A 22,583-nucleotide genomic window follows, 5' to 3' on the forward strand; every position below is an offset into this window, starting at 1 on the left:
GTGTACCTGTATTCCAAAGTTCCTGCAGAGGATGCAGGAGACATCAAGAAGGAAACAGCAGGAGAAAAGTCAATGAGGATCAAAGATGTGACAAAGCTAAGTTATAAACATAATACTGGACAACAAAGATCTTGCTTCCAGAACACTTTTGGGTGCATTTTATGAATTTTTGGCTGCTGATCACAAAAAAAAATCACCCTGAAAATTTTCCTACATGTACTGCTTTTGCGATTTCCTGTCATTCAAGCATTCAGTACCATGCCATTGAAAATTCATTTTCTGCCTTCGCACTTGGACTACTTTCCTGCTGATCTTGGTGACGTCAGTGAAGAACACGGTGAAAGGTTTCACCAGGATACTGCGACCATGGAAAAGCAGTATCAGGACAACTATTGCTGACATGAGAGCATCAGGTGCTGAGTACAAGTGAAAATCAGTGACCAAACATTTTTAGGTCAGTGGAACCAACATAATGTGCCATGCAAAATTCAAAAGGAGTTAATTTAACGTTTCTTCAACTTCCCAAGTGATACAGCAAATCTGAAATTATCTTTTGTGTTCAGTTTGGAGTTGTCCATCATAATCTCTGATGTTTATTTTCTGGAGGCTAATTGGTCAAGATGAAAGCAAGCAAACCAAAGAGACTCAAGACAGGAGTCAGAGGTTGAATGATGCCGTCAGGGTGAAAGGAGAATGGTACACTGCCAGATGACAATGAAGCAGAATCATTTGATCTTACCTTAACAATGGCAGGATCAGTGAAGACTTCATTGAGAATGTACATTTCACTGCGTAGTTCGAGTGTATCGAGGACAAAATCTTCTTCTCTTGTTGATATCTGCATTAAGCAGGTTATTCCCAGGAAACTCCTGTATGAATGGTGCTGGTGGAAAAACATTATCCATATTTCATGTCACATAAGGACAAAGGTGAATGGTATGACCCCACACAAGGTTTTACAATTGTTTAAAGGGATACACTGCGCATCAGACTAAGTAAACTTAAATTTGGACACACAAATCTTTCATTGCCCAAGGAAACTCAGACCATGCCAAACTTTACTTCGGATGTTAAAAATAACCAATAGCAGGCATAATGTCCTGAATAATTTATAATTTAAAAAATAACATTCATCAGCTTGATTGGTTTACCTCTAAATCCACAGCAATCTCTTTGCACTTCCCAAGCTTTTCATTCAATGCCACCAGTTCATCGAAGGTTGTGATCAGCTTAAAGTTGGTCTCCGACAAAGGTTTATACATCTACAGAGGAGAAAAGAGCCATTTCTCAAATTAATAAGCCCATCATTCAGAATTTCTACTGACTCACTTACTTCTCAGGAATCTTTTATGTAGTCATATATATTCTTCCCAATTTCTAAAGGAGATCCACCTTATGCTTACTTGCATCGAATTCAGATTATGACAAGTATAAAAAGCAACCACACGCTGTTCAAATTTTCTTTTCTATATTCCATCTGCTTTTCTAAAAATTCTCGTTCACAATTGAATGAACCCACTTCGGAGGAGCTCCAGACATCTGTCTGTCACCCTTGGCAACTCTTCTGAATAATTCCCCCTCCTTCTGCAAAAGGATCCTCAGGCCCCTTGCCAATTCTGTGGCATCCCCCTATTCGAGCTCTTCAAAAGTACATGACGCCACATGCATTTGCCACCCAGCTTCCCCCAAGTTCCCGTCACGGACCTGTGGCTCCACTTTGGCAAGTAATGACTTTGCCGGTTCCAAGTGATTTAGCTCATACTCATAAGGATGTGAACTCCTGAAAAGGAAGGAGGAAAACAGAGCGATTAACTGAGAATCAATGAGCAAACCAATTATATTTGGTGGATCCGGATATTTCTTTACCTGCAATTCAAGAATGTTTAGAAATTTATGGCCAATTATCTGGTTACAAAGTAAATTGGGTTAAAAGTGAAATTTTACCAATTTGTAAAGGTGATTATTCAGTATATAAAAATATTCCAAATTTGAAGTGCACTACACAAATTAAATATTTAGGAATTAATGTTAATACGGAATTTCAAGAATTATATTCAATTAATTATTTTCCTTTAATAAAAAGGATTAAATTAGATTTGATTAGGTGGAGGGATCTACCTTTGGGTTTACTAGGGAGGATTAATACCACAAAAATGAATATTTTTCCTAGAATACAATATTTGTTTCAATCAATTCCTTATTTAAAAAAAATGTTTTTTTAAGGATTTATATAAAGCGATTAGAGAATTCTTATGGAAGGGAAAATTTCCGAGAGTAGCAATGAGAAAATTGATGTGGGATTTTCAATTCGGAGGTTTAAGATTACTGAATTTTCAGCATTATTATGAAGCAGCTCAATTCAAATTTCTTAGTGCATTAATGAATATGGACAACCCACCTAGTTGGGTAAAGATAGAAATGGCGGTTATTTTAGAAAAATTTCCTCATGAGTTTTTGTTTCGATGGAATAAAAATTTATTACGAACTTATGATGTGCCAATATTGAAACATTTATTGAATTTATGGACAAGTAAACTTAAAAAATTGGGACTTAAAAATATATATTCTGGAAGATTGCCATTATATAATAATCAACTTGTTCCTTTTACGGTCTCTAATGCCACTTTGAAACAATGGGAAAAGAAGGGAATAAAAAAATTATCTGATTGTTTTTCTGAGGGTTGTTTTTGTTCCTTTGACAAATTACAAAGGAAATATGATATTAGTGCAAATTCTATATTTGTATATTATCAATTAAGATCTTTTGTAAAACAGTTATGTGGTCGACATATGATTTTATTGCCTGAATCTAGTTTTGAAGAATATGTACTTTCAATACCAAAAAAGGGATATATATCTGATTTGTATTGTATTTTACAAGAAATTGATAGCAAAAAAAGACTGGGATAAAGATAAGTTGAAATGGGAAAAAGATTTAGGACATAAAATAGCTGAAGAAGCTTGGATGGAAATTTGTCAGAATAGTATTCGGAAATTAATTAATGCTAGACTAGCGATGATTAATTATAATTTTATTCATCAGCTATATTTAATGCTGGAGAAATTAAAAAAATTTGGTTTTAGTAAGTTGGATTCTTGTTTTCGATGTGATCAGACGGCCAATACTTTTTTGCATACTGTTTGGCTTTGTGATCGATTGCAACAGTTTTGGAAAGGTATTCAATCTGTTTTTAACAGTTTATATAATATCCATCTTGTATTAGATCCCGATATATTTTTATTAGGGAACATGCAATCATTAATCGATTTAGGTTTAGAGGATTATCAGATTTCATTTATTTATTTAGCTTTAGTTGTGGCTAAGAAATGTATAGCACTTACTTGGAAAGATAGAAATATACTAACTTTAGATAAGTGGTATTTGGAAATGAAATTTTGTTTGACTATGGAAAGGATATCTTTTTCAATTCAGGATAAGATGTCTTTTTATAAGTTAAAGTGGACTCCGTTTGCTAATTATATGCATTTAAGTTTGATTTAAATATATGTTTAAGTGTGATATTTTAGTATTGACAATTTTTTGTTGTTGTTGATAGAATTGTTTTAGGTTAAGTTTTATCTCTTTTTTTTGTAAGTTTTTATCTCTTTTTTTTGTAAGTGGGTATTTTTTTCATATATAATATTGTCAATTTTATTAACTCTTCACTCTTTATTTTGGGGGGAGGGTTGGACTAATTTTAAGTTAGACTATTAATATTGTGTTACAATTAACGGGGGGGTTATTTTGTGTAGTTTTCTGATGTAATATTGTAATCATACCTTTTTAAATTCTTTTTTTCTATTTTTATTTAAATGTAATTTTTTATTGTATTCATGTTATAAAATTTTAAATAAAGTCTTTAAAAAAAAAAGAGCAAACCAGAAAACTTGATACATTTGCTGACTGGTTAGGGCATTTAGTCTATTTTTCATGTACATTAGTGAATGCAGTTTGAAGCTTTTAATAAACTGCTGGAGGATTTCAGTCAATGGAGGCTAATATGTATATTTAACTTTATTTTTAATATTTTTTTTTCTGGCTCTCCTCAGGAGAGTTGGCTGAAGGGGGTGGGGGGGGAATCTTTTCTCTTTTTTTATATATATATATATAAAAATGTTTACGTTCATGTTTAATTGCTGTATATGTCATATATTATTTGTTTTTTTTGAACGAATAAATAAAGTTAAAAAAAGAGTCAGTGGAGCCAAAGATTTTAATTTCTATTCCTGCATAGGGTCTCTTTTCTGTACAATACTTTAGCATTTTTAACTATGCTATTATCTTTAACTATTTCCCAAAATAATCAACTTTAAAAGAAACTTTACGAAAGTTTTGAGAAATTGCACTCACATGCTCTGTTCATTTTGCTGTGTCTTCTGCTGATGGATGAAGTCAGCCAGAGCTGCAGGCACATCAAGATCATCCGGCCTTTCCAGTCGACTCTTCCTGTTTGAAAGCACTGCAAACCCAGAAGCTTGTCACTGTATTTTCGCGGACACGCCTCAGCAATGCATCATGTTTTAGTGCTTCAAGTTGACAATTCTACAGAGCGACTTTCGTTTCGCTAAGATGACTGACAAAGTGACCTTGATTTTATGCCTGTGAAAGCTCCGACGTTAGGGAGCATCTCTGCAGACATCACCATAAGAAACCAAACCACCATACTGGTCTGGAGCCCGTCGATAATGTGGTAGGGGGTAGCTGGAAGTAAAGCTGACACTAAACAGTTAACAAGATGCAAACATAGACTATTTGGGATGTCCAATAAATGAACCAATTAGAAACTTCAATTCCTTATGGACCAAGAAGAAAGGAATTATAGGTATGGAAAGTAAAAATTCGGCTAAAACTCCCTCCTCCCCCGGGGTGTTCCAAGTTCCTCCCAGGTTCCTAAGACATATAGGGTTAAGTAAGTCAATAGATCACCTGAGTGTATTTGGGCAGTGCAGGCTCGTGGGTCAGAAGGACATATAAATGTGCTTTATCTCTAACTTTTAAAATAGAAATGTTCATCTCTTGCTCCTAAACATCTCCTAAATTATTTTCCCGAATATCTTATTTTACTTTCAACCTCTCAATAAAGCAATATCAATAATCAATAATGCAAAATCACAGAAATAAATGCAGAAGGAACAGTCTATGGACCTGCGAGTCCTGCCGAGTTCCTCCAGCATTTCTAGGTTTTCACCACAATCACACGATCTGCAGACTTTGGTGTTTTAAACCAGAATTATCTGCATAACAAGGTTGTGCTTATTGAGAATGTTGCTGACTGTTGGAGCAGCATAGGCTTAAAATGAGCCAACATGAGGCAAAGGAGGACCAGTCACTACACAGAAAGAATGATACAGAAATAGAACAAGCGAAAGAGGGCTACATTACAATGTCAGTCAGATTAAGTAGAAATTCTAATTTAAAAAAAAATGTAGGTATACATCAGCACGGTAACAGGCCATTTTGTCCCACGAGCTTGTGCCACCCAATTAACCTACAACTCCCGGTATGTTTCGAACAGTGGGAGGAAACTGAAGCCCCTGGGAAAGACCCACACAAACACAGGGTAATGCACAACACCTTACAGACAGAACTTGAACCCCGATCTCAATCACTGGCGTTGTAATGACGTTGCACTAACTGCTAGGCCAACTGTGCCGCCCCCACATCAATACCTAGTCCTTGTTCACATCAGTGGAAATGACCTTTCACAAGTCATATTCTGCTTGTGTTTTATTAAAATCTTCCCTTGATTTTGGTTTTAATGACCTGAAATAAATCTGAATAACTGCTAACCCATTGTGCATGTTAACTGACTACTAATGACTCAAACTTCTTTTGTCATTAAACAATGACTTAAAAGAAGTTTCCAGCTTAAAAATGGGGCCTCCATGTTGATGCGATCACAAAGAAGGCTCACCAGAGGCTACATTTCGTGAGGAGTTTGTGGAGATTTGATATGTCTACAGGTGTACCGTGGAGTGCATTCTGATTGGTTGCATTACTGTCTGGAATGGAGGTGCCAATGCGCAGAACAAGGCTACAGAAAGTTGTGAGTGGGCATCGGTCTTCACTCCACTCAAGACATCTACAAGATGGAAGAAGCCTCTGTGACCAAGGACTTTCACCACCCAGACCATGCCCTCTTTGTATTGCAGCAGCAATTGTGGTCTGAGGACGAACACCCAACAGTACAAAAACAGTTTCCTTCCCTTTCCCTTCAAATGTTTTGAATGTACCATAAGCCACAGATCCCAAATCGCTTTCTCTTCTCTTGCACTAATTTTTTAAAATGTAATTTATAGCAAGCTTTGATATTTTTTTGACAATAAATTTTGATTCAATTTGTTCAAACATCAGTAGTTTACTACTTCATACCTTCTGGAAGTGGTTTCAGGGCATTGGGCTTGATAAACAGTTTTGGCACAAAGGGAGTATTGGAGTTGTCTATTTTTTCCCTGAACTTTATTTGAGGGCGTGGGATGTTCTTGGCATGAAACAAGCGGAACGTTTCTGATCTTGACTTCTTGGTTTCTGTCTTTTGGGGGAAAAAAAAAATCAGTGATAAGATATGGAAATCATTTAACATAAACGAGTGTGTATTTAAAACAGGCAAAAGTCAAAAAGGGACTGAAGAGCGTGTAGAAGAGATTCACCAGGACGTTTTCTGGGGTGAAATCTTTCATTTCTGAGGGGAGAGACCGGATAGGCCAGGGTTTTGTTTTACTTTGAGCGAAGGAAGCATATAGAGGTAGAGAAAATTAGGAGTCATTTTGGGATAGATAGTAGGAAACTTCTCCTCATGGCACAGACGTCTAATATCAGGAGCTACTGGTTTAATAGGGTAAAAGGTTGAGAGAGGACCCAAAGAATTATTTTCCACCCAGAACATGAATGTAACCTGGGACACCCTTTCTGAGAAGCTGATGGAGAAAAGTACTGTCACATTTAAGAAGCAGCTCAAACAGCTAAGGCAACACAGGCTAACTGGGGTAAGCATGGATGGGGAACTTGACATGGTGCTTTTGTGCTGCATCACTCCACAACTCTCTATAAAAAAGACAGCAAATGCTGGAAATCTGAAATAAACACAGCAAATTCAGAAAACACTCAGCAGGTCCCCACTGGTGCCGGGAGGCCGCTCTCCTCGCTGACACCAGGATAAGGGATTCTTCCGACCGCTTTCAGCTGGGAGGCAGTGGCACACAGTTTGAGAGGGAGAAAAAGGTCACTCGGGGAAGGTAAGGAAAGAGAGAGGAGAGAGAGCTATCCGAAACAAGGATAATTGTTGTTCTAATTTCATGTCGGGCAAATTTTTTTTTTCCAACCTGTGAGGTCAGTTCGGCTTGCTTACATGAAAATTTTTGATTTATTTCAGATATCCTCGTTTATCCAAAATTAAAAAAAAAAATTCAGATAAATGAGGATTTCAGAGAATCTGATATCGGATAACCGGGGTTGTTTTGCAATTTTAGACTTTCTACAGAACAGAATCATGGAAATCAACCGCTCACCCTTCGATTCCAGCTTGAAATAATGGTTTGAGGAGGCCGAAGTCCAGCTGGAAGAATTGGTTGCTGATTCTTGTTCACACCAGAAGCTTCATCCAGCAAAATTCCCTGAACAAACAAATGCAGCGAGTCAGGAATTAAGAAAAATAACACATCTTACTGCATCTATGCCATTTTTTTTTAGTTTTTAAAACACACTGGCTTTATTATGAATATATCACAAGCATTAAATATTGGAAATTATCAAGCTAGTTACTTTCAGTGTAGAAACTTTTTACCCCCTCCATAAATCTTCGTCCGCGAAGCCAAGCCAAAGAAAGAAGAAACAAATGTCAATATTTAAGGTGGTTCTGATGAAAAGTAACCAATCTGTTGCTTTCTCCACTGTTGTGGAAGGGCTCATATATTTAGGAGTGCATTCAGCCTCTATTTTGTGCCCCCAGCAAAATTCAGCCCAAATAGCACCAGCAACGTGGATTTAAATCTGACACTGTAAGGAGTTTGTACATTCTCCCCGTGGGTTTCCTCCCACACTCCAAAGACGCAAGTGGTTAGTAGGCTAACTGTGCACATGGGATGTAATTGGGCAGTGCTCCTCAGGATTTGTCCTCTAATCCTTGCTGTGCAAAATGAGTTCAGAGAATTCTATCAATCAGGCTTTAAATAACAATATACAAATGGGAGACTTTCAAAATTACATTGAGAAAAGGTCGTGACTAAATTACATCATGGTTCATACTAATTTTCAATGTGCCCATTAATAAATTTGCAAAGCTTCCATACTAGGTCACATTTCTGTAACTTCTCACACATACCACTCGTTCCAGGATAACATCGTTTGCATCCACCAGCAAGTCAAATTTGTCTTCCAATTCTGTCACTTTTTTGTGTCCTCTGATGTTACTCCTACAACTGTGGAACTGCATAAGCTGACTCATGCTGCAAAAATTAGAATTAATAAACTGTTATAGCAGGGCTTTGCAATGAATTCATCAACAGCAATGACTTATTTGATACTGAACTCCGAAAGGAACAAAGAAGGCTCGAGAAATGAGAATATATTCTTTTGTGTGATGCAGACCTAATTGTTGGAAACAAAGTGTGGTAAAATTTCTTACCAATTCAGGAGTCGATCAGCTTGTGTATCACAGAATAACTGAAATCCAGGGAAACTCCGGTAAAAATCAAATTCCTCACCAAATTGAGGAAGTCCGTTGGAGGCCTTTGTGGCTGCTACCACAGTCCCCAGAACATGCTGCAGAGAAAGAGAGAGAGAGAGAGAAGAAAATCATAAAACAATACCTCACCTGATTAGACTTTTTATTCTTAACCTACATGGCGCAAGATAAAAAAGGAGGAGTTTCAGCCCCAAGTTCACTTTGGTGATGTTCAAAATTACGCTGCACAATGAAGGTTTTGTTTCCTGAACTCTTTTGGGTGTATTTTATGGATTTTGGGCTGCTGATCACGAAAACCTATTTTTGTGATTTCCTACCATATTTAAGTCGACTTCAAGAAATGCCACTGAAAATTCATTTACTGAATTCGCACTTGGACTTCTTCCCTGCTGAGTACAAACGAAAATCAGTGGCAAAACATTTTTAATTCAGCTGAATTAATGCCATCTGTCAGCATTATTATGCGATTAAACCTGCTAAATTCAATAAAGTTAATTTAACGTTTCTCCAACTTCCTACGTGATACAGCAAATCTGAAATTATCTTTGTGTTCTGTTTTAAGTTGTGTATTATAATCCCGATTTTTTTTTCAGGAAGCAAACCTTTTGGAAAAAATTGCCGTCCACATTGGAACCCATTTTAACGAGCAGCATAAATTTTGATTAAAGAGGCACAAAGTTATGTCTGAACTTAACCAAAGTCATAAGGAGGTATTGAGCTTGAAGTGGTTGACGTGGATTCCTGGAGTTGCTCACGACAGGAAGGTTAGAAAGCAAAAGTTCACCGGAAGGGTAGTGACCAGGGTATTTTGTGACCAAAGGACTATCACCACACATCATCTCTTTCTCCTATCTACCCCCACCCCCACGCTTTAACACCCTCTCTTCTCTATCACTAACTACCTCCCTTACATTGTATCCACCACTCCTCCTGATCCAGTGCAACCAGAACTGCTGCCACCGGTGCAGACCTACCATGAGCGAGGAGCTCTCCACAGGGTCCAACCACTCAGTCTGACTGTCGTCAGCTCTGCACGGGCTTTGAAAGAGCCAACAGAAGTTTTATTTAAAATCTCGCGACAGCATGGTCTGCGCCCAAGATGGCGTGCCTCTGATTGGCAGCAGTCACGAAGGGTTGCAAACTCCAGGGAAGTGGAGGACTGACACAGGGCACCAGAGAACAGGGAGACCACACCCCCCTACATCTGAGAAGGAGAAGCAGAGGAGACAACCCGCGGAATCATGGCAGCAGACCAGTGAGGGGCTCAGAGGCTGAAAGACCCACACAGGCTGCTGGTGACTCGAGGCAAGGAACCATGCATTGAGGGACTGGGCAGATACATGGCAAATGCACTACAATGCGGATAAATGTGAGGTTATCCACTTTGGTAATACAAACCGGAGGGCAGATTACTATTTGAATGGCAATAGATTAAGAGATGGGGAAGTGCAGAGAGACCTAGGGGTACTTGTACACCAGTCTCTGAAGGCGAGCATGCAGATACAGCAGGCGGTTAAAAAAGCCTTCATATCAAGAGGGTTTGAGTATAGGAAAAAGGATACCTCATTGCAGCTGTACAGGGCCTTGGTGAGACCACACCAAGTTTTGGTCACCTTATCTAAGGATGTTCTTGCAATGGAAGGAGTGCAGAGGCGATTCACCAGGCTGATACCTGGAATGGCAGGAATGACTTATGAGGAAAGATTGTGCAAATTGGGGTTGTACTCGCTGGAGTTTAGAAGATTGAGAGGGGATCTCATAGAGACATATAAAATTCTGGCAGGACTGGACAGAATGGATGCAGATGGGATGTTTCCAATGATGGGAAAATCCAGAACCCGGGGCCATGGTTTGAGGATAATAGGCAAACCATTTAGGACCGAGATGAGGAGGAATTTCTATACCCAGAGGGTGGTGAATCTGTGGAATTCATTGCCACAGAGGGCAGTAGAGGCAGGTTCATTAAATATATTTAAGAGGGAATTAGATCTATTTCTTCAGTATAAAGGTATTAAAGGTTACGGAGAGAAGGTGGGGACGGGGTACTGAACTTTAAGATCAGCCATGATCTCGTTGAATGGCGGAGCAGGCTCGAAGGATCGAATGACCTACTCCTGCTCCTATCTTCTATGTTTCTATGCAGGCTATGGTGCAGATGTCTGCTGTCTGGGGACGCATGCCAGGCTGCTGAGTGCTGGAGAATGGTTCAAAACTAGCTGAAGGGGTCCCGGATCAATGAAGGTTCAGATCTGGAGCTCAGATTGCCATTGGTTTCGATTGGACTCTGTGTGGCTGTGAAGCACTGGAGGTGAATCTGAAGGGACTCTCTTTTGCTTCTCTTTCTCTGACTGTAAGAGGCACTTCAGGAAATTTCTGCCAATGGCAAATCTGTCTGCCTTACAGCAGGCAACAACAATTCTGTGTAACATTACACGGTTTTATTACATGACAATAAATTGACTCTTGAATCCTGAATCTCCTTCTCCTGCCAATCACTCATCGCTATCAGTGCACAGACTTTTACCATCACCCCACCTTCTCATACCCTCTCTACATCCACAATCCCTTGCCCCCACCTCCTCCTCTTAGCCTCCATTCTCCTCTTTGCCTCCTTGCTCCTCTCCTCCATTCCATCTCTATCTTCTCCCCATCCCTCCATGGCTTCCCCTCCATTTCCCTCACCACATCCCCCCCTTCCATTTCCCCCACAATCTCCTTCCCTCTTCCAATATCTCCCTCCTACACTCTCCCCTCCCCACTACCTTGTGCACTCCTCCCCACTACCTCCTCCCTCTTACACTCCCCCCTCCCCACTACCTCCTCCCTCTTACACTCCCCCTCCCCTCCTCCCCACTACCTCCTCCCTCTTACACTCCCCCCTCCCCACTACCTCCTCCCTCTTACACTCCCCCCTCCCCTCTACCTCCTCCCTCTTACACTCCCCCCTCCCCTCCTCCCCACTACCTCCTCCCTCTTACACTCCCCCCTCACCTCCTCCCCACTACCTCCTCCCTCCACTCCTCCCTCTCCCTTCTGCACTCTCCACTCCTCCCTCTCCCTTCTGCACTCTCCCCTCCCCACTACCTCCTCCACTCCTCCCTCTCCCTCCTACACTCCCCCTCCCCACTACCTCCTGCACTTCTCCCTCTCCCTCCTACTCTCCCCTCCCCACTACCTCCTACACTCCCCCCTCCCCACTACCTCCTGCTCTCCCCCCTCCCCACTACCTCCTGCACTCCTTCCCCCCTCCTTCACTATCGCTCCCCCTATCCCTCCACTCCGGTGCTCTCCCCAAAACGAGGCCAGGGTCCACTGCACCCCCCCCTCCCTCCACCCCAGCCCTTCCCTCCGCCCCCCACCTTGACGTAGTTGTCGACGTCGCTGAAGCCAGGGATGGGGCCACCATTCGCCTCCGGTGCATCCGGCACGTCGGCCGACCCCCTCTCCGCCGCCATACTGCAACCTGGCAACATCTCGCGAGAGTTGGAGGGGGGTGTGGCCACCTGGAGCAGTCGCGAGAGTTGGAGGAGCGAGCGCTCCCCGGGGACAGCGCATGGCGGCATGATTGACAGCCCCTTGGATCAGCGCAGCTGGGCTGGGTTGATTGACAGCCCCTTGGAGCAGCGTAGCTGGGCTGGGTTGATTGACAGCCCCTCGGAGCAACGAAGCTGGGCTGGATTGATTGACAGCCCCTCAGAGGAACGAAGCTGGGCTGGATTGATTGACAGCCCCTTGGAGCAGCGTAGCTGGGCTGGGTTGACTGGACAAACATTTGAACGTGTGAAAATTTTAAACAAATCATGTGCAAACACTGCGGCTGGAAATCAGAAACGACCAATAGATTTAGTGTCGTCTGCACAGGTACCCCATGCAGCTGTCAGATTTCCTGCAGCCACGCAGGCTGACAAGATGCACCAACTTCAATCGCAACGATTTAAATAACCACGAATGCAAGACAGAAATAATAAATATCAACATGAAATACGGGTTTCAATTGTACAGGCAGATATTTGGGTAGGGTGGCCATTCCAAAAGGAGGACATGGTCCTAGGTTATACTGTGTTTCAAAAAGGTTGGATTTAAACAAATGCAATACACACACATACATATATAAATTTTTTATGTAAAATATGTAAAAACCAACCTAGGACCATGTCCTCAGGGTCGGTGCCAAACGGGGGCCATCCGCGGGCATTGCCCCCACACCCTCCGATACAGTTGTGGCTATCACTCGCTGTCAGACCCGACCACACCACTAGCATGTTTCAAGCGTCACTAGTGTCTAGCGGTGCTTAACGTAATAAAAGCAACGCTCTCTGCTACGTTGGAGGACGTTAACGTTTGACGACGGGTAGGACCAACATCTCCCCCCCCCCCCACCATCAGCTGAGCACGTTTACGTGAGCGTTGCACTGTGCCCTCCCTCCAACATTTGTTCTGGCGCCAACCCTGAATGTCCTTATTGAAATGCCATGATCCTGGGGTACTTACAGATTTATTGTCAGAGTAAACATTACATACAACCCAGAGATTTTTTTTCCCCCGAGAGCCAGGGAAATGGCGAGTGGAAAAAAAATCAAAGAGGAAAAGTAAGTCCTTTAATGCATCCCTGATTGAGTACAGTAAAAACACAATGCTGGAGCAATGGAGATACATAACTAAGGTTTTGGGATTGAGAGATACCTTCATCAAGGTATCTACCTTTATCTTAACCTCCTTTGAAGAAGACCGCAGAGCCCACCTCACTGACAAAAGGCAAAGGAGGAAAAACCCAACACCCAACCCCAACCAACCAATTTTCCCCTGCAACCGTGTCTGCCTGTCCCGCATCGGACTTGTCAGCCACAAACGAGCCTGCAGCTGACGTGGACTTTTTACCCCCTCCATAAATCTTCGTCCGCGAAGCCAAGCCAAAGAAAGAAAGAAAAATAAAGTACACTGTTCGACCTGTTGAGATTTTCCAGCATTATCCACAATATCTAGACTTTCGTGTTTTACCCCGAATGAGTTTGTTGTTGAGGAGTCTGATGGTGGAGGGTTACCAAATGATCTTGATCCACGAGAAAACCCAGTAATCACTCCTTGATGTTCAATCTCCAACAATCAATATCCTGCGGAGTTACTATTTACATAAAGTTGAAATGAAGTACGTATAAACACTGTACATAATGTGGTTGCAGGAGTTGGCTATGCTTTTTTTAAATTTAGAGATACAGCACTGTAAAAGGTCCTTCTGGTCCACAAACCCACGCTGTCCAAATACACCCATGTGACCAATGAACCTACCAACCCTGTACTTCTCCCCACCCCTTTCCCTCTCCATTCACTGAGATATCCCTTCTCCCCCTGTTTCCTGTTGTGCTTTCCCCATCTTTATCACCTCTCACCTGTGGGCCTGTGCTCTTCCCCCCTCCCCTATTGTTTTGTTCAGGCGCCTGTCTATATTTTACTCAAGGCCCAAAACGTTGGTAATGTTTCTTTATCTTTGTTATAGAAACTACACTGCTTGACCTGCTGAGTTTCTCCAGCGTTGTGCTTTTAAGTCTTTGCGACATGGGAAGAATCCGGTGCACCCAGAGGAAACCCACGGGAAGAACGTACAAACTCCTTGCAGATTCGAACCTGGGTTGTTGGCACTAACTGCTACGCCATCCGTGCTGCCCATGGACATGGGTCAATAACTTTTTTCTGTGCTTTATATTCTATGCAATATGATAGACAGAGGGAAAAAATGACAAGAAATCCACCTTGCAGCTTTCCCACTTGGTTTTTATGCTCCAGGTTCCACGAACTACTGTGCACAGAACATAACTGGGTGCAGATTGACAGACATGTTAAGTTGAGTGGAAGTGTTTCAAAGTAATTCATTTGACATGAAGCATGTTGCGAGACTTCAACGTGATAAGACACTGTAAATTTAAGCACTATGAATTTTATTTCTGACACATTCATTTAATTTAGCCACCTAGATATCAAGTTAAAATTATCTTTGCAAATTCAGATTTCAATATTTTATGATATAATGGAAGACATTAACATGACAGGATAACTTCAACATGTTGCAAAAAATGTGTTTGGCACCAAAAAATATTTTGATTTGATATCTTTATTGACTAATAGTTTACTGAGTTATCGGCCAGAAATAACACGTATTTCACAGAAATTTAATATTTATTATTCTATCGGTGTGATGGATTGGTACTAAAATATCTGTTTACTTCCAGCAGTCACTTTTAAAATGTCAACACTTGGGGACTAGCCTGAGCCACATCGCCCAACGCAGGGAATTCACAAAACGTCTGTGCTCTTGTTAATTTGCCATCTCTGCAGACTGGGGTGCCCTGTGCACGTGGGTTGCAGTCCACGGAGTCCATTCTGACATGAGGTACATCAAGGTCTTGTAGCCTTAATAAACATGGCTTACTTAACAGGAATCACATATAATCTGTACAAGGTTATCTTGCCTTTCATTTTGAAATTCCTTCACCAAAAGGGACACCTGAGGGGGTGGGGGGGGGGAAAAACACAATCACCTTTAAGAAAAAGAATTTAGAAATACAGCATCGTAACAAGACCGAGCACTCGGTCACAAGCCCGTGCCACCCAATTACCCTACAACCTCCATATGTTTTGAAGGTTGGATGAAACCCATCCAGTCACGTGGAGAAAGTACAAACCCCTTACAGACGCTGCTGGAGTCAAACCCCAGTTGCTGGCTCTGTATTCACTTTCTGCTAACGGCTAATGCTAAGCTTGCTGCCCATCTCTCTTCATTTTAAACATATCCACATTCATCTCTGCTGAACGCTTTCCAGCAAATTTGTAGTGACTTGTTCGTCATAGGCATGAGACACTTATCCATATCCAATCTAAAGCTCTATTTCAGAGCTGGTTCCAATTAGCCTGAGTTACTTCTTAAGAACGGTTGATGCCAGGAAGGTTCTCACACTCTGGACTGTCCAAGCTTGTAAATCGATTTTCTCATTGGTCGGCTTGAGCCTGATACACTTCAGATTTACCAATGAATTAAAAACAAGATGAGAACCTTTTACAAACATCTAAACTGCAAGGGAGATAAAGAAATAGAGGGAACAAGAAAATCTACAGATATTGGGGTCCAGTGCAATGCACAAAGGTGCTGGAGGAACTCAGTGTGTGGAGCTTGATCGGAAGCCACCACATCTGTCAATCAAAGATCAAGACCATCTACGCTGAGCGCTCACCTTACCAGTGGCCCCTTTAAAAGAACACACACATTGCCACTGGCTCCTTTAATCCCCTGCCCTCATTTGTCATATACCTGGGTTGGCCCGACTGACCAGTAAGTGGGGGAGGTGGTGGTGGGTTAAAGCCCAGCACGTTGAGCTTTCAGGACTCCCCCCTCCCCCCACCCCCCCCCGAGGAATGAATCCGAGGTCCACTCCAGGTCTCGAGCCAGTTGCTGGAGAATCGATACCATGTTGTGTGCCATCAGTGCGTGAATTTTGTGGTGCGCACTGACGAACCCTCGTTTTACGACGTCCCTTCTTCTTAATTAATCTTAGTGATGTACCTGATGACACGCACGCACGCGCACTGTTACAATACCGGTGATTGGGAGCAGGATTTTTACCAGAATGTTTCAACATAACATTGTGCAGCTGTATTCCAGAGACCCTTTGGGGCTTTAATCTTTATAAGAGCATAAGAAATAGGAGCAGGAGTAGTCCTGCCGGCCTGTCGAGTCTGCTCCGCCATTCAATAAGATCATCTCCAACCACCTGCCTTTTCCCCGTATCCCTTAATTCCCATCCCCCCCACACCACAATATAAAAAATATATCCAAACTTGTCTTAATTTACTGAGGTTGCCTCCACTGCTTCAATGGCCAGCAAATTGCACAGATTCACCACCCTTTGGTAAAAGCAGTTCCTTCTCATATCCATCCTAAATCTATTTCCCTGAACCTTGAGGTTATGTCCTACCAATGAAGCATCTTACCCTATGCCTACACTCTGTCGCTTCTTCCAGATCGTTAATGTAAGAATGTCCCAGTGCTTTATAACCCACCTAAAGTTTAAGTAACACTGTCTCTAGCTCTGTGCTAAACCTCAGTTGAAAAGTTAGTAACATTGCAGAAAAATCTCAAGAAGTGGAAAATAAAATCTTTTGTCATATTGTGACTCACCATCCAATGTAGCACTGGCAGAGGTTCTCGTGGGATGTGGCCTGTTTTATTAGCAGCTCCACCTGAGTGGGTACATCTAAAGTTTCATCATGTGCAAAGTCACGACCTGAAACAGAGACACATCAACTTGATGATAAAACATTGTTCACCAAATAGCAAAGTTAAATAGTCCAACATATAGTTATTCAAATCTTGAGTGATTTTTCATGCCATTTTTGATTTTCCTTTTGTCGATCGTCATCCTTTCATATCCCCTTGATCGTGAGCCTACTAAAGTTAGTAGTTCCTCTTTATCTACTTCATGTGAAGTAGTGCCCTGATGCTTGCAGGTTGTAAACAGAGCTCTTGCATGAACTGGAACACAGGGAGAGGGCGGGGAAAGGGAGAGGAGGAAAGGGAGAGGGGGAAAGGGAGAGGGGGAAAGGGAGAGGGGGAAAGGGAGAGGGAGAAAGGGAGAGGGAGAAAGGGAGAGGGAGAAAGGGAGAGGGGAAAGGGACAGGGGGAAAGGGAGTGGGGGAAGGGAGAGGGGGGAAAGTGGGAGGGGAAAGGGAGAGGGGGAAAGGGAGTGGGGGAAAGGGAGTGGGGGAAAGGGAGTGGGGGAAAGGGAGTGGGGGAAAGGGAGTGGGGGAAAGGGAGTGGGGGAAAGGGAGTGGGGGAAAGGGAGTGGGGGAAAGGGAGTGGGGGAAAGGGAGTGGGGGAAAGGGAGTGGGGGAAAGGGAGTGGGGGAAAGGGAGTGGGGGAAAGGGAGTGGGGGAAAGGGAGAGGGGGGAAAGTGGGAGGATCTGCAGCTTGAATCAGTGTTACTTCTGTTTTTTTTTCATTATTTCCAAGTTGAGACACAATATGCTTTAAAGTCTACATTAGCAGTACTTGCAAGTCTGATTATATATCAGAACATACCTGCAAATGTGGCTTTCATGACAGATGGGGAGTGAATTATCTGGAGTCACAGAGCTCTGCAGCCAACCTTTCGGCCCAACCCCACTAAACCCATTTGACGACAGCTTTCTGTTCTGCACCTATTTTGATGTCAGTGTAAATGACGTAATTGTTTCTGTTTCCACCTCCTTCTGTGGCACATATAAAGCACTCTGTTCAAAAAAAAAGCTACCCTCCAAAACCCCTTCCTCTCACCTTAACCTTGTCCCCTATCATGGGAAAAAAAGATCATGACTGCCAGCCCTAGCCTATCAATGGTTCTCATATATCTTTCTAGTGAATCTCCTTTCTTTCTCCAGCACAATCACATCGTCGTCCCTGATTCAAATTGGTCATACTTTCCACAGCTTCTCTTAGATCTGAATTAATAAGAGGGAAGCAATTCCATGTGGCAGCGTTACATGAAGTGGCACATTTCAATTACAAATGTTGTTGTTGCTAGAAATCTCCCATATTATACACACACACACAAATGAATAAAAACAAAAGAATCTTGGTGAATGTGTTAGAGAAAACTGTTTGGGTTCTATAACACAAATGCTATTTTGATTTCTGTGATACAAGCATTTTTCCTAGTTCTTACAAAATACAATTTTCACCATATCAACCCTGACCAGTAACAAACATCTTTCTGAAGGACTCCCTGGCTCTGCTCATTTGGAGGGACGAAACACCTTTGTGACTATGACCCCACAACTATATGGAACCAAGTTGATGAATTTTCTTCAAGATGCATTTTGCTCGTCCATATTGCCAGACTGACGTCAAACCTGGATGGTTGCTATCAGTCACAAAGTTGCCAGCTCAAACCTCGTCCCTGAGTACGTGATCTGGTCGATTATAGGGTGCCGCGCTGCTGGAAAGAACGTCTTTTGGTTGAGACGATGAGCAAGTTTGCCCTCTTGTTCAGAACGATTTATGGCACAGTGCCTGGTGATTATTACTCAAGTAACATCAATAGAGAGAGATCATGGTTACATTTTGTTTGCACTTCCTTGCTGAGAAGTAATAAGATCAGACCATGTAACCTGGATAATAACAATGCCAGCCTTTCAAAAGTAATTCTTTAGCTGTGAGGCACACCAAGTCTCTCTTCCTTCCCCCCCCCCACCATCGACGTTATCTAGCAGGATCGTTGTCTGAAGAGGGGTCGCAAAATCGTGGAGGACCCCTTCCGCCCCGCACAGCATCTTTCAGCTGCTCCCGTCGGGGAAGAGATCCAGGAGAATCAGAGGCAGCGCCACCAGGCTGAGGAGCAGCTTCTTCCCACGGGCAGCGAGAATGCTGAACGACCAAAGGAACTGCTCACCCTGACCCTCCGACTCTACTATTTATTAAACAATATTTATTTATTGTTATATATGCATTGCATGTGAATAATTTGTAAATACATGTGATATGGATGTGTATTTGCATGTTTTGCACTGAGAATGGTGGAACGCTACTTCGTCCAGACAATAATAAACTTGAATTATGGTAGTAGATGCTAAACATGAACACAAATCATTCCCTTTCTATAGAACATCTGCATTACAATTTTCAGGATTGTGTTAAACACATATAAATTGTCATAAAATACATTTAAAATAGCCCATGAAATTACAAATCAGTAGGAAGACCTTACAAAATATCAGTGGGGAATCTCACCTGTGAGCTTGTCTCGAACTCGATTGATGATTTGAATTGCCTTTTTGTTCAGAGCCTCGGGCTGCACCAAACCATCTCCAACTAAAAGAAAAGGCAGTGATTAAACCCAGAAGAATATGGACAACTGTGACAGGCTTCATTGGGTGCTAAGTGTTTCTGTATTGTGACATGGAAGGAGATCACTGTGGCCTGTTGAGCTGATGACGGTTGTGATTCCCCCCAAAATTCCCCTGCAACCTATTCTCTCCAAGTTCTCTTAAATTAACTTCTTATTCGTAAAAGATGCCCTTGCACTGGTTAAGTCTACTTTTCTCTATATCCTGCACTTTGTTCTCATAAAAAATAGATAGGGTGGTCCAAAAAGCTTTCAGTACATTGATCATCATCGGTGTTGGGTACAGGAGCTGGGGAGGTCATGCTGCAGTTGGTGATGCCCCATTTGGAGCACTGTACTCAGTTCTGGTCACCATGCTGCAGGGTAGATGTTGTCAAGCTGGTGAGGATAAGAGAAGATTTCAAAATATGTTGCCAGGACTTGGGGGGCCTGAAGCAGAGGTTGGGGCTTTATTCCTTGGAGTGCAGGAGCAGTGTTCTCATAGAGGTGCACAAAATCCTGAGAGGAATGAATCAGGGGAATTGCAGAGTCTTTTGCTTTGAGGTGGGGAGGGGGAGTGGGGGCGAAAATATATCTGAATCCCCCCCACCATCACCTGCAAGTCTGCACTCTTAGCCCCTTTTGCTTTCGATGGACACTTCATGATCTGCTGAATTTCTCCACCACTTTTGAGTACTGGAATGACTGAAGGGTGTTTCAGAAAGTACAAAATTAATGTACTTCTTTCCACACTCACGTCTTGATTACTTGGGGGGACTTGAGTTCCAGAAGGGCGTGTTTTTTTTTTTAATTATAAAAGGCTCCTTAAAGGGTCCAAGTTGGTAATGTTTCAAATAAAATGATCCTACTGGGCACATTAAGGGGAACATTTTCAAACCAAAGACTTCATAGAAAACTTTGCTCTGAAATGTTGACTGCTGTTCTCCCCACAGACGCTGCCCGTCTTTTGGTTATTCCAGTATTTCACCTTTTAATTTCAGTGTCTTCAAATAAACTTCTCTGGGTTAGAGTACACTGCCACTTTCCCCATCCATCCGACCTGAATGCATGCATTTCCAGCGGACTAAAACTGTCAACTAGACAGTTGATGTCATATCTGCAACCTGCTTTATTAAGCCCTCACATTGCACAAAGAAGTTACTCAGACGTTGAACATAGAATATTACACCACAGTACAGGCCCTTCGAGCCTCAATGTTGTACCGACCTATATATTCCTATCAAAAAATACTAAACCCTTCCTATCACATAACCCTCTATGTTACTTTCACCATGTAGTCACAAAGGCCCCCAATGTTTCTGCCTCCACCACCATCCCTGGTAAGGCATTCCAGACAGCCACAACTCTGTGTAAAGAAAATATTCCCGGACTTTCCCCGAAACTTATCTCCCTTCACTTTGTACAGAAGCCCTCTTGACCTGGGAAAAAAGAATGCTGGCTGTTTACCCTCTCCAAGCTTCTCATAATCTTGTAGACCTCTATTAAGTCACTTCTCATCCTTCTTTACTCCCAAGAGAAAAGTCCTACCTCTACTAACCTTGCTTCATAAGACTTGTTTTCCAATCGAGGCAACGTCCTGGTAGCTCCCCTCTGCACCCTCTCCACATCCTTCCTCTATGAGGTGACCAGAGCCGAACACAATACTCAAGTGCGGTCTCACCAGAGGTTTGTATGCAACGTGACTTCTCGACTCTTGAACTCAATTTCCCGACTCACAAAACCCAGCATCCCACAGGCCTTCTTAGCTATCCTATAAACCTGCACAGTAACTTTAGAGATATAGGATTTGGATCCCATCTCCCTCTGTTCCTTCACACTGTTAGGTATTCGATCATTAACCCTGTATTCAGCTTTCAGGTTTGAATCAACCAAAACGCCTTTGATTACAAATCAAAAAAAAATCATACAAGAATATCTATTTGAATTATTAAAGCAGCAAATGCAGGAAATACTTAGCCAGCCAGGCAACATTTCTAGAGAGAGAGAAAAGATTTAATCTTTAAGAACTATTCATAACACTAATTCATAACTAAGGAAACTCACTGAACGAATGGATGGATTCAGGAACAGTGGTTCCTGTTTTTTTGTGTGCTGTTTCTCCAAGTTCCACCCCATCCATCAATTCTGAAACACAAAATTCAATGGAAAAAAAAAAATAAGCAGGTTATTTGTGGAGAAAATCTAAAATAAAAATAATGCTCATCAATGCAATTCGACAGCGTCTGGGGAAAAGTGACTACCATTTCGACTTTGGATTTTTTTTCAGAATTATTCAGCTATGATCGATATATGATGTCAAATACTTTGCAAAATAGCAACAGCACACCACAACCTAACTACACCACAGCGTGGGCTCGTGGACAGCTGCGACTGCTTGGATGAAGTCCAATGGATGGAGATCATTGCTATTTCTGAGGCCTAAACCAATAAAATGTCAATATCCTCTTGAGATGTGAAAGCAGGACCTCTCTTCCCTCGTTCCTTATCCTACCAGCACCGCCACAACATACCTCACCCCGATATCCATCATTCCCAGTGGTGCTGAACTTGCACAGGTCATAGGGGTTAGTGCTACACTGTTATAGTGCCAGTGACTGGGGCCATGGTTCGAATTCCAAACTGTCTGAAAGGAGTTTGTACGTTCTCCCCGTGTCTGCAAAGGTTTCCTCCGAGCGCTTTGGTTTCCTCCCACCCTTCAAAATCTACAGGGGTTGGAGATCAATTGGGTGTAATTGGGTGGCATGGGCCCGTTATCATGCTGTATGTCTAAATTGTAAAAAAAAAATCTCCACAGACGATCAGGAAATGAGGATACTCACCAACTGTCTGACTGGTTGAGTAGGAATCTGTTCTTGTCCTGGAACGCTTGTTACCTTTAACATTTGCTGGAGAAAGGACACACATGTTAGCGTCATCTGCAGTTGTGCAGAAAACAAATCCATGAACACTTTAGTTTAAAACTTTCAGACTCCACTCGTCGCTGCGCCTGCTTTGAAAACTAATTCTGTAAAGTACTTCTGAAGCACATTGT

General features: G+C 42.2%; 2 protein-coding genes across 8 annotated transcripts in view; both read right to left on the reverse strand.

The window, feature by feature from the left end:
- Nucleotides 1-12,152, reverse strand: part of exosc10 (exosome component 10) — a 48,895-nt gene extending 36,743 nt beyond the window's left edge. The window contains exons 1-9 of the mRNA XM_069919032.1: nt 12,044-12,152; nt 8,625-8,761; nt 8,322-8,445; nt 7,510-7,614; nt 6,374-6,533; nt 4,352-4,460; nt 1,705-1,780; nt 1,152-1,262; nt 740-883 (exon numbers count right to left, since the gene is read on the reverse strand). Coding sequence (XP_069775133.1) covers nt 740-883; nt 1,152-1,262; nt 1,705-1,780; nt 4,352-4,460; nt 6,374-6,533; nt 7,510-7,614; nt 8,322-8,445; nt 8,625-8,761; nt 12,044-12,139 — 1,062 coding nt within the window. The 5' untranslated portion in view covers nt 12,140-12,152. The remainder of the gene's footprint in view (nt 1-739; nt 884-1,151; nt 1,263-1,704; nt 1,781-4,351; nt 4,461-6,373; nt 6,534-7,509; nt 7,615-8,321; nt 8,446-8,624; nt 8,762-12,043) is intronic.
- A 2,444-nt stretch (nt 12,153-14,596) lies between these two features.
- mtor (mechanistic target of rapamycin kinase) overlaps nt 14,597-22,583 on the reverse strand; it is a 275,568-nt gene continuing 267,581 nt past the window's right edge. For all 7 annotated transcript variants that reach the window (XM_069919038.1, XM_069919040.1, XM_069919037.1 and 4 more), the window contains 5 exons: nt 22,372-22,437; nt 21,596-21,676; nt 19,438-19,518; nt 16,852-16,957; nt 14,597-15,183 (listed from right to left, as the gene is read on the reverse strand). In XM_069919038.1, the coding sequence (XP_069775139.1) occupies nt 15,168-15,183; nt 16,852-16,957; nt 19,438-19,518; nt 21,596-21,676; nt 22,372-22,437 (350 nt within the window). In that variant the 3' untranslated portion in view covers nt 14,597-15,167. The remainder of the gene's footprint in view (nt 15,184-16,851; nt 16,958-19,437; nt 19,519-21,595; nt 21,677-22,371; nt 22,438-22,583) is intronic.

This window comes from Narcine bancroftii, chromosome 2 (genome assembly GCF_036971445.1).
Source record: "Narcine bancroftii isolate sNarBan1 chromosome 2, sNarBan1.hap1, whole genome shotgun sequence".
Classification (NCBI taxonomy): domain Eukaryota; kingdom Metazoa; phylum Chordata; class Chondrichthyes; order Torpediniformes; family Narcinidae; genus Narcine; species Narcine bancroftii.